Consider the following 13003-nt stretch of genomic DNA (forward strand, 5'->3'; position numbering starts at 1 on the left):
CCCTATTTTTTTTTTTTTTTTTTTTTGAGACACGGTCTCTCCAAGTTGCTTAGGGCCTTACTAAGTCGCTGAGGCTGGCTACAAACTTATGATCCTCCTGCATCAGCCTCCTGTGCTGCTGGGATTATAGGCATGTGCCACTATATCTGGTGATATATTTTTGTTTTTAATAAAGTGATTTTAAAAATATGAAACAATCATATGAATAAATTGATGACTATTAGAGAATTTTTCTAGGTATGCTAACAGTATTGGTTTGGTTTTTCAGAGTCCTTTCTTTAAAGATACATACTTAAATATTTATAGATGCAAGAATGTAATGTCTGGGAACCGCTTCAAAATAAGTCAGTGGGGCTGCAATATAAAGGGAGCAAGATTAGCCATGATAATTGGTGAAGCTTAGTGACAATAAATGGTGATTCATTATACTATTTCCTATAAATTTGTATATAACATTTTCCATAGTAAAAGTTGTGTATTTCTGCAGGGTAAGGGTGGCTACTGGGGATTGAACTCAAAGACATTCAACCACTGAGCCACATCCCCAGCCCTATTTTGTATTTTATTTAGAGACAAGGTCTCACTGAGTTGCTTAGCACCTTGCCGTTGCTGAAGCTGGCTTTGAACTCACAGTCCTCCTGTCTCAGCCTCCCAAACAGCTGGGATTACAGGCGTGCACCACCCACCTGGCTTCCATAGTAAAAGTTTTTTTAAAGCTAAGAAAAAATTGGGATGATTCTGTATATACTAACACCTACCTGTATCTCCAAATAATATAAAGTAAAAAACAAAAACAAACAAAACAACAGTGCCTTAAAATACATAAAGCAAGTTTCCTCCATTTACTATGTAACTTGAGCAAGTTACTTAACTCTGTAGAGCAGTTTCCTCATGTGTAAAGGAATACTATAGCTATGGGTTGAGCTTAGTGGTAGAGCAAGTGCGCACCATGTGTGAGGCCCTGTGTTAAATCCCCATCACCCCCCCCAAAAAAAAAAAAAAACAGAAATAAGACAGGCACAATGGCTCAGGCCTATAATCCCAGCTACTCCGGAGACTGATGCAGGAGGATTGCAAATTCAAGACCAGCCTCAGCAATTTAACCATATCCTCAGCAACTTAGTGAGACCCTGTCTCAAAATTTTAAACTACCAATACAAAAAAAGAGGAAAGAAGAAAGAAAAAATAAATTTTTGGGCCAGGGATGTAGCTCTGTGGTAACATACTTGCCTAGCATGCATGAGGTCTGGGTTCAATCCCTAGCACTGGAAAATAAATAAATAAATAAAATGGGAATACTAATAGTATCTAAATTATTGAATTGCTCTGAGGACTAAATACAATGTTTGTATAAAACACTTAATATAGTGTCTAATACATAACAATGACCCAGTAAGCATTAGCTATTATCACTTAAGTTCTTAAAAACCACAAACCCTATATTTTCTAAGTACATGCACAGAAGAAGATCAGAAAGAAACACAACTAACTAAAAATAACAATTACTTCTTAGATAGCAGGGAAATGCTGGGATTTTGGAGAGTTCAGAAAGAACTTCAAGCCTTCAGCCTTTTCAGAATGTTCTCATTTTTTTTTTTTTTAATTGTAATGAGTTGGATGTGAGTTGGATGTTGTACATGCCTGCAGTCCTAGCTACACAGGAGGCTGAGGCAGGAGGATCACTTGAGCCCAGGAGTTTGAGACCAGCCTAGAAAGCATAGTGAGACCTCATTTCAGAAGAAAAAACAAATATTGATGCATGATTATATAATTTAAATGAATCTAGAATATAAGTCCTTTAAGAACCAGGATGTCTTATTCAACTTCATACCTCTAGCCCCTTAAACTGTACCTGGCTCCTAGTAGGACAATCACTTAGCAATCTGTATTGAACAGAGCTGTTCAAAATATTGAGCCGGGGGTCTGTGGCTGTGGCTCAGTGGTAAAGTGCTTGCCTAGCAGTTGTGAGGCACTAGGTTCGATCCTCAGCACCACATAAAAATAAATAAGTAAAATAAAGGCATTGTATCCATCTACAACAACAACAACAAAATATCGAGCCAGGGACCAGAAGAAGGGAAGGAGCAGGCAAGAATGAGGTTTAGGAGAGGAAGACCACTAGTAGAAAGAAGAGTAGAGATACCTAAAGAAAGAAAGGGTGAGAAAACATTTCTTCTTTAGAGGTCTTAATTTTGGGTAGTTGTTAAAGTATTTTTGCAGGTAATATGAAAGCAGTGCTAGAAAAAGAGCTACTGAATACAGTAACATTGATTTGGTGATGAAAAGCCTCTTCTCTTCTCTGTCTCCCACCTTCCCTGAGCCATCTCCAGGATCCTAGGTTTTCCAATCTCCTCTATGTGGTACCTCCACATTTCTTGTTTTTAACCTGCCCATATTTCCCTGCCCCTTCTGGGTAACTGCATGCTAATTTTCCTTTAAAATATGCCTCCTTCCCCCACTCTTGATTTATACAAGTGATTCAAGTGGGGCTTACTCATCAGTTCCAGGAGTGAGATTTCAAACCAAAATCTAGCTAATGAGATAACTGCATCTCTCTGGTACATGCTTTAGGGTGGGGGTGGGAAAGAATAATTCCTAGATTTATTCTAGAAATTAGGAAAGAAAGACTGAGAATGTAGCTCTGTGGTACACTGCCTGCTTAACATGTGTGAAGCCCAAAAATGTGTTTCTTCCAGTTCTGGAAGCCTAATGCTGGCCATAGCAAGTTCAGGGGAAGATGTTTTCAGACATTTCCACACTACTAAGCAAGAGCTAGACAGAACAGGAAGATAGTAATTAAAAAGAAGAAAAAGTGACATATGTAAAGAATGAATCATAAGTCTTTCAGGTCTGTGTCTTGGTATTTCAGAGCTTATGGTTAGACTATTCCTTTTTGGGTCCTGACTAGGCAACTGAAGGTTCAGAAGAAAACTCTGCAAACACCTGCCACAGTCTCTCAAGTCTTCCAGCTTTACACTATAGCTATATCTCTTCTCAAAACCTTACAGCATTGGGAGAAATTACCTCTTGTGTTGATATTTCTGAATACAGAGATTTGTGAAGGTCTTTGGCTGCATGTCTCAAGAATGTGATTAATTGAATATGTGTACAAAATCATAAACACATATTAACATCTTAGTTGCTTTATTATGTCCAGCATTAGCTGCGGGGGAAACAAGGGACACAGATGCTACTCAGGAGGGTGGAGGAGGAATCCTCACCTCAACTTGGAAAAGAAGAAAAAGGACAAAAAAACTAGCTTTGACTGGGTGAAGTGGCGCATACCTGTAATTCCAGCAGCTCAGGAGGATTGAAAGTTCAAAGCCAGCCTCAGCAATTTAGCCAGGCCCTAAGAAACTTAGTGAGACCCTATTTCAAAAGATTAAAAAGGGCTGGGGATGTGGCTTAGCCGAGTGCCTCTGGGTTCAATCCCTGGTACCAAAACAGATAGACAACAAAACTAGCTTTTATTTGGTTCCCCGTGTGTTGGGCGTAGATTACATAACACTTTGTTCAATCTTTGTTACATTCCTTTGTGCTAGTTGTAGTATCCCTTATAAGACAGATGAGAAAACAGACTCCAAATGCAAACACCTGACACCACACTATAAAAAAGGAGTCAAATGAGGATTCAAATCCAGGTTAGACTACAAAGTCCATGGAGGCTCCAGCTACATTCTGCTGCCTCATGAAGGAAAAGAATTGCATCCAGTTAACACATTCTAGGAAAACTATGTAGCTAGGAGGAAATTAAATGGATAGACTCACACTCCATAAATCAGTCATCCAAAAGAAAGCACAGAAATGTAAAAGAAACAGTTTATATATTATTTGATCTATTTAAATTACAAGTTCAATCATTCTACTTCCAAAAGGAAAGACAAAAGTCCTCCAGTGGTTTCCATGCTGCTCCTAGAAAAAAAATCCAAACTCTTCTTCATGGCCTATTCACAAGGTCCTACTTGATGTGGCTCCTTCTACTTAATCTCTAACCAGTCAGCCCCCTCACTCACGGATGCTTTTGGCTCTCTGGCCTCCTTTCTATTTGTTAAACATACCAAAAGCTTTTCTACTTCTAAGCCTGTGCATATGTGAGTCATCTGGAAGTCTCTCCATCACCCCACCTTTACTTAACCTTTCAATTCTCAACTCTAACTTCACTTCCTCAGGGGCCTTACTGACCACCCTCTTGCAAAATATTGAAAAATAGAACCTTTCATCATTCTGTTTATTTTCTTACTGTATTTGTCACAATCTATTGTTATCCTTTTAGCCTCACTCCTCCAACATGAGGACCTCTCTTCACTGAACTCCTCTTTCTTATCCTAATCATCACTGAATTCCTCTATCTTATCTCCATAAAGGTAGGCCTTTACACAGTATATAGCATGGCACATATAGACAATTAAAATGTAATGTATTGATTAGGGCTGAGCACGGTGGAGCATGTCTATAATCCCAGTAACTCTGTAGGCTGAGGCAGGAGGAAAACAAGTTGAGGCTAGCAAGACCATATCTCAATATTAAAAAGTTTGGGGATAAAGCTCAGTAGTAAAGTACCCTTAGGTTAAATTTCAGTACAGTAAAAAAAAAAAAAAAAAAAAAAAAAGATAAAAAAAAATACTGATTGGTAGTAGAATATAACAGAGCATTTAATAATAACACTAAATTTCTTATCAATAATTTCTCAATCCTTTTTAAATGATTTAAGGATAAAGTTTCACTATAGTGCTAATCTGACCTTAATGCCTAACACTTTTTTAAAAATATTTTTTTAGGGCTGGGGATGTGGCTCAAGCGGTAGCACGCTCGCCTGGCATGCGTGCGGCCCGGGTTCGATCCTCAGCACCACATACCAACAAAGATGTTGTGTCCGCCAAGAACTAAAAAATAAATATTTTTTAAAAAAATTCTCTCTCTCTCTCTCTTTAAAAAAAAATATTTTTTTAGTTGTAGATGGACACAATATCTTTATTTTATGTATTTATTTATTTTTTATGTGGTGCTAAGGATCAAACCCACATATGCTGGGCAAGCGCTCCACCATATTTTTGAGCCACAACCCCAGCCCCAATGCCTAACACTAAAAAAATAAAAATAAATAAGAACACTATATAGTTTACCAGTACTTCCTTAAATAAAGCTAAAAGTTATCATCCTCAATTCCTATATTCTAAAGAATTGACAAAAACCCTTATCTGGAATGGCTAATAAAACCAGTTTATGCTGAGAAGCCCTGTATGAGCTTCAAGTTTTGAATTAACAAGTTCTTACTTTTTAATTTGCTCAAACCTTAATATACAAACATTCAGACTATTTTTATTTTCCTATTTTTCTCTCAAACAAGTTAATGACCTACTATATCTCCTTCCATACCATTCTCAATGCTCATTAAATCAAACACAAACATATATATGTAAATATACATACTAAAAACATATAAAGGGCTGGGGCTGTAGCTCAGTGGTAGAGACGCCCGCCTTGTACATGTGAGGCACTGGGTTCAGTCCTCAGCACCACATAAAAATAAATAAAAGATATTAAAAAAAATATATATTATATATATATATATATATATATATATATATATTGCTTCACAAAACAAAATCATGCTACACATGCTTCTTTTCATATTTTCTTACTTACTAGTACATTAAAAATTCCTCTAAATCAGCAGCAATAGGTTTCATTCTTGGTAGTATCTGCATCTCCATAGTATACTTATTCCACAATTTTTCTACCATCCTCCCCTAATAGCATTTGTTTCTTTTTTGAGAAAAAAAAATGATTGTTGCAATTAACAATGCACATATTCTTATATGCATTTTTATTTCTCTGGGATAAATATTCTAGGAAACATGTATGAAGACAAGAATGGTGTGGGGCTGGGGATGTGGCTCAAGCGGTAGCGCGCTCGCCTGGCATGCATGCGACCCGGGTTCGATCCTCAGCACCACATACAAACAAAGATGTTGTGTCCGCCAAAAACTAAAAAATAAAAATTAAAAATCTCTCTCTCTTTAAAAAAAAAAAAAGAATGGTGTGAATATACTTTGTATACAACCAGAGATATGAAAAATTGTGCTCTATATGTGTAATATGAATTGTAATGCATTCTGTTGTCACATATAACAAATTAGAATAAAATGTTTAAAAATTCTAAGAAGAAGATTTCTTTGTTCAAATTATGTTTTTTTCTTTATTTCTTTGCTATCCTGCAGATTGCACCCAGAGCTTCCCACATGCTAGGCAAGCACTCTACCTCTAAGATACATAGCCAGCATATTTACTTTTTATTTTAAACTATTGCCAGATTGCTTTAAAAAGAGTCTTTTGTTTCCACAAATACTGTATAAGAGTCCCTTTTCCTCCACATTTGGCCTCTGTAGATATTATCATCCTTTTATACTTGATAATCTTTTTGTAACTCTAACATTAAGGCATACATCCCAAACTTTTGAGAAGGTAGCCCTAATGTATATGTCAATAAAGAGAAAGAATCCCCTGGTTAAAAAGCTCTGCTTAATTTCCTTCTAAACTTCATCCTACAGCCAAACATAAGTAAATGTACAGTACGTAAACAAATATTGACAATATAAGAGTTCATTTATTTCCACTAATAATTATGTCATCATAAAAACCCTAAAGAGAAAACGTTCTTTGCTTTATATTAGCATCATCTCCTTCCTACTTAATCTTTAAATAAACAAGAAAGAAAAAAAATGCATTTTCATAACTTTATATGGGATATGATCTTCACTGTTACATTGGTGCTAGTGAATAAAAGAACAGAATCAAAATATTTGAATTCTATCTTTCATTTAAATTTTTGGTCTGGTATATATAGTTGTACCATCTTAAAGTGTTGCTTTTACCATATAACACTAATAAATGAACAACAGAAAGTCTATCTATTTAAAAAAAAGTTTAAGAAATCTTAAAAAATCATTCACTGAAGAGTTTTTAAAAATCTACTTTGCCAGAAAGCACAGACAAGATCAACCGTTCATTCTGAAATTTGTCAGGCTTATAACAAACAGCCTGTCACATTTCTGTTGTCCCTACCTCCCCTGCATCTTCACTGCTTCTATTGTATCCTTTTGCTACTGTATACTTCTGATGTAGCAAAACTAGGTCAATGATAGTGTGTGGGTGAAAAAGGTAAAAGAAGAAAGAGATAAATCAAAAAATGACAGTTTTAAGGGTAGTAATAGTAAAATGTTAGTTTGACAACTGGTTGTAAAATTATAGCACAGTAGAACACATAAGAATTCATTTTTTGTGCTCCAGTTGCATGAACTTGGGGGTTGGGGGTACACTGGGAAAAAGCAGAATCCTAGTAATTTTTTTTTTTTTTTTAACTAACAGAAAATACAGTTTATTGGCTGGGCACAGTGGCCCATGTCCATAATCCCAGTTACTACAGTGTCTAAGATGGGAGGATTGCAAGTTCAAGGCCAGTCTGGGCAACTTAGCAAGTTTCTGTCTCTAAATAAAATTTGAAAAAGGCCTGTGGGCTGTGGGTGTAGTTCAGTGGCAGTGTGCTTGCCTAGCATGCTCAAGATGCTGGGTTTGATCCCCAGCACCACAAAAAAAAAGAAAGAAAGAAAACATAGCTCATCAAATTTTGAGAAGCAATAAAGAACACAGAAAAAAAATGAACCTATTTCTCATTTCTCTATAAAAATGTTTTACTCTTACAAAGCCCTCCTCACAGACCTATATATAATTCCACTAAACATGAATACATCTATACTTTCAAAAAGGAACATATAATTGTTTTACACAACAAAGGAGTTTTGAGCCATATTAGTATGAAGTTAGACGGTTATTATCACAGATCTCAATTTTACAGAGCTTTCAACTATATTCTAAAACTTAAAATTAAATCTTCTCCGTAGTCTTTTTTCTTTTTTTTAATTATACATGACAGTATAATGTATTTTGACATATAATACATACATGGCATATAACTTCACATTTTTGTAGGTGTACTCTGTAGCCTTTAGTTGAAATGGCCCTAAACTCAAATAATCCCAAATCTTACCAAAACCAAACCATACTGATAACAATTTATATGTTAACCTTTGATTTAACATTTTTTGTGAAACTCCAACCTTAAACTTTCATGGGACTATTATCCCTAGTTCTCCTCCACCTCCTTCCTACTTCAATTATGAACATTGTGTATAAATCAGCTTTTGATCCTGTCCTGCTTATTTCACATTTAACTCTCATAACTACAAGGATTCATCTATCACCTGTATAAATTTGTATCTGTTCAAACCTGACTTTAACTTAATGGGTCACATTTATTTAGCAATCCCACAAAAAAAATCCCCAAATAAATGCCTAATAAACTAACACCTATCTTAAAAAATTCCAGGTACACTATTTCTTCTTTACTTCCATATATAATACCAAATCAATAGATTCTTCCCTTACAAAGTCCCTGGTATTGTCCTTCCTTTCCATTACCCAGTCATCAGCCACTCTAGGTCATTATCTCCCACATGTATTATTTCAATAGCCTCTTAGCTGATGGCCTCACTTACTTCCAATCTCTCTACACTTTATCCAACATACACAAAGAGCTGCCAGAATTCACCACTTCAATTTGCCCACTCAGAAACCCACAGTGCCTCCCTACTGTTTCAAATCCAAACTCCTTGCCAACTGTTCTAGGTAGTTACAGCATAAAGGCACTTTTTTATTTCATCACCTAAATAACCAGGTTTTTTTTTTTTTAACTTCTTAACAAAGTTGCCATTAGTCCCTGACATGCCTATCTTTCAAAAATCATCACATTTCAGAATCTTACATGCAAGTATAGTATAGGGTTAAGATTATAGGTTCTGTAGTTTGATTTGAACTCTGGTCTCTACCACTTATAAACTAAGGGACATTAACAAAGTCATTTAACTTCATCTACATAACAAGAACACTAAACCTCAGAAGTTATGAAAATTAACATACCATCCTTAGAGTACTGGGTCAATGTACAGCACACTCTAAATGATCAGTATCTCTTAACCACTGTCATCATTGTATGGCTACTCTGTTCTAGGCAAGCCAGTCTGATTGCTCTACCACAGGCTTTGCATTTGCCTTCACTATTCTCAATAGCTTCAACCCCAAACAGAGATGAAATAGGCCTCAGAGAGAGGCTAGTCCAACCACATGCCCATCATCATTCATGACCTAGCTCAATTCTCTGCTTCAATTAATCTATTTAGTATTTATTAATGAATAATAGAATACAAGTGCACAGCACATAGAAAATAGTCCTCAATCTGCTGGGTAAATATTTTAAGTGCTAAAGAAATACATAGTTAGCATGTATTTTTGTCTTCTATTAAATCTAAAATATTAATAGAACATATATGCATGTGTAATAAATAATTTTTTTGGAAAAATACTTGAAAGTTGCCTAATATAATACTTGGAACTGTCCTCCTGTTGATCCAACTAGCTATATTTTATCTTCCTTGCAGTTTTAGCTTTCCTGAAGATAAATGTCTTCATGATCTTATTTATTAATAATGCTTGAGACAATGCTTTATGCTTAGGGCTACATATGCAGTTATAAATTCTACAAATTATCAGTATGAAAATAAAATTAGAGTCAACATCAAAATACTTTGTAAGGGACTGGTAAGGCTCACTGGCAGGGTGCTTGCGTAGCATGCCTGAGGCCCTAGATTTGATCCCCAGTATTGCAATATAATATGTAAAAAGATAGTGACAGTATATGCAAAACATTAAATGAAAAAGTAAGATTTAAAAGTTGTCAAAGAGGTAGGCTGAGTCCTGGCCTCTCTCTTTGTAGCTTCAAGCCCTCCTATCATCACAACCACCACCAACACCACTCTTCAAAAACAAAAACAATCAATATAGAATCACAGATTTTTTACCCCTACACAATTTTTAAAGCTGGAAGAACCTCAATTCCAATTCCGTTATGGCCCACTGAATCTCACATGAGAAGATAAAACTCAAAAAGCTTAGATAATTATTCTAAGCATACAACAACAGCCAGGTAGATGTGGACCTGGGAATTACCTTGACCAATGCTCTTTTCAGTACATCGTGCAACATTCTAACTGATTTCCTCCACACTATTCTAATCTAGAAAATAAAATTAACGATATCATAGGAATTCCTCATAAAACATCGAGTATAATTATATGCTATGTTAATACTGATATAATTTTGGGTATTCTCAAGAATACTTGTGAAAAATAAAAATTTCAGGCCACAAATGGAGCAATTATATCACAATTATTTTTGTTCTAGAAAAGATACTTCCCTTAGTATATTTTATAAAATTTAATATTCTCATTTTTCCTAATTGTTTTTCAGTGTGATGATCAAACCCAGGGCACATGCTAGGCAAGTATATTATATTCTATCACTGAGCTACATCCCCAGCCTTTACTAATTCTTCTTCATGAACTATACATATGGATGGTCATCTATGCAGTCTCTTTCCCAACAATAGTTTAAGTAAACCACATGTCTCAGATAAAAATGTCATCTATTCCAGGCACATCAGAGTATGTTAGAATCTGTTCCTAATATAGAATCACAGACTTTTGGAATTGGAAGGAACCTTGGAGGTCACCTTTCATTTTACAGAGGAAAATAATACCCAGCAGGAATCTGTCCAAGGTTAAAGTGTCTACACAAGAACCCAGATCCAGAATAGAAATTCTCAAAAGAAGATTTCAGAAAAAAATACAATATTTAAAAAAAACACACACTAGCTTCTTTCCCTTTACATTTACTTCTTAAGCTTAATTTCCTACATAGGAAATTTTTGAAATTAAGAAAGCAAAACAAAAAACTAAGCCTACCTTTTTTTTTTTTTTTTCCTTTTAATTCTACAGACAAGTCTCTGATCCTAAAAGCTTAGCAAAAGTTAAGGTAGATCCTTGCAAGAATTTTAGGCAGCAACTTTTTGTTTTGTTTTGGGGTACCAGAGATTGAATCCAGAGGTGATTTTCCACTGAACCACATCCCCAGAACTTTTTTATTTTTTTTAGTTGTTGATAGACCTTTATTATTTTTATTTATTTATATGCAGTACTGAAAATCAAACCCAGTGCCTCACACATGCCAGGCAAGAGTGCTACTGCTGAGCCCCAGCTCCAGCTCCTCCCCAGCCCTTTTTTATTTTTTGAGAAAGGGTCTCACTAAGTTGCTGAGCTGGCTTTGAATTTGTAATCCTCCTACCTCAGCCTCCCAATCACTGGGATTACAGGCATGTACCACTCACTGCACCTGGCAAGACAACATTTTGGAATAAAACCTCCAAAGGCCTATGATACAATATAAATAAGTAGAGGGGGAAAACACACAAATTAAGAATACCTACAGTAGCCTTATATCTGTAATTAATTACATGGAGGATTGTTTTTAAGTAGAAAAACTTTATAAAACATGCAGCTTTCAAAGAAGAATTAGTCACTATACCTATCAATTATATAAGAATGCCTATACATTTTGAATTTTTTAATTAGCCTCAGTACTTAGGAGAAGCTGGAAGTTCTTTTTAGTCTACTTTTACACCGCTTAAGTCATATTAAAAAAACAACAACAACAACATTAATTTAAGGAATTTTTTTTCTTTTTTAAAGACAACGTCTCCCTATGTCATCCAGGTAATTCTACTGTCTCAGCCTCCCAAGTAACTAGGATTACAGATGCCCGATTTAAGGCCTGAGGAAAATATCTTAACAACCCTTAATATAAAGGAAAACCCTCAGTCAAACATCAACAAGAGAAAAATAAATTATATTGTCTAGCAATGTAAGAATACATGAAAATAGAATATTCCTCAGCGTTAAGGCTTCAAATGAACTACTGATTACACCTTTTTGTTTTTTCAATGAAACATGAATTACATAATTTACCTGTAGGAATATGTTTCTTAACTCATGAGGATCACCTCGCTTAGTTGTCTGCACCTGTAAGGAAAAAAAAAAAAGAAAAGAAAAAAAGCTAGTTAATGCTTCACTAAAGGTCACACAATCTCCAGATTAGAGTTCACAACTGCTAACAATCAATGCTCTTATCTTTTATAAGGGCATTTAGTCTAAAACAACCCAAAAGCCCTAACTGCTGATAACAACTGTCAAATTTGAGATCTGTCACTACAGGGTGGAAAGGCGGGTGTGAATAGCCTGGGATATAGCAAATTACACACAGTGCTTCCTCTGAACTGAAAAGGGAAGAAAATGAATATCACTCTTTATTTTACTCCACAACACAGTAGCAACCACCAACCTTGAAATCAAGAGGCCTGCAAGAGTGGAGCAACAGGATAGTCAAAACACCTAAATTAATGGCATGGATTAGCAGCCTTTCTTCCCATTGGAAAGAAATAATAACAAAGATCTCAGCGCCCCTCTAGTTCCCCATCTAACCTAAAACCTAAAAGAGCTGCCACCAGTACAAATGCTTTCAACATCCTGCAACCTCCAACGCAAATGTCAACCATTGCTCTCCGCAGTATTGAGGCCCCAAATTACTCAGTACTCACCCCCTCCCCCACCGCAATACACGGATGCCCTAGGTATCCCCGGCTTTACTTGCCACTTCCTCCCACTCCCTTTCCGATGCTCTTCAACTCCGAGCTCACAATCCCATGGACCTAGGGCAGGACACACTACTCTTCCTTCGTTGACCAGTGGTCCTCACAACCCCTCCAACTCACAATCCCTCCTCTTTCCCCTCCCCCAGCCGGGCATCCTCTTCCTCCGGATCCTTGCCCATCAGCTCTCCCACCCGCAACCTGGAGCCCTAGGACGCGCTATCTAATAACTACGCAAAGAAGGAAATTGAGAGAGCTGGGGGGCTGCAGGCAGGGCCCTTGGAATGTCTCTTATGCAATAAAGGCAGCAGCAGAGAGTTGGAGTCACCTTGACCGCCATGCTGTGCTCGGAAGCCGGGAACGAGCCAGTGAGCGAGCAGGGCCGAGCTGTCAGGGTGCGCGCGCGCG

The 13003-nt window shown here is 36.4% G+C and overlaps 1 protein-coding gene across 2 annotated transcripts in view; it reads right to left on the minus strand.

Annotated features, from left to right (window-relative positions):
- The window catches only part of LOC107136651 (calcium-binding mitochondrial carrier protein Aralar1), a 224861-nt gene that overhangs the window by 37639 nt on the left and 174219 nt on the right, over window positions 1–13003 (minus strand). Inside the window, exons 1-2 of one of the 2 annotated variants that reach the window (XM_015478946.2) lie at window positions 12924–12997; window positions 11916–11969 (exon numbers count right to left, since the gene is read on the minus strand). In XM_015478946.2, coding sequence (XP_015334432.2) covers window positions 11916–11969; window positions 12924–12935 — 66 coding nt within the window. In that variant the 5' untranslated portion in view covers window positions 12936–12997. Of the gene's footprint in view, window positions 1–11915; window positions 11970–12923; window positions 12998–13003 lie in introns of those variants that run through there. The other variant, XM_048812484.1, reaches the window with a different exon arrangement.

Source organism: Marmota marmota, unplaced genomic scaffold, assembly GCF_001458135.2.
Source record: "Marmota marmota marmota unplaced genomic scaffold, marMar, whole genome shotgun sequence".
NCBI lineage: Eukaryota > Metazoa > Chordata > Mammalia > Rodentia > Sciuridae > Marmota > Marmota marmota.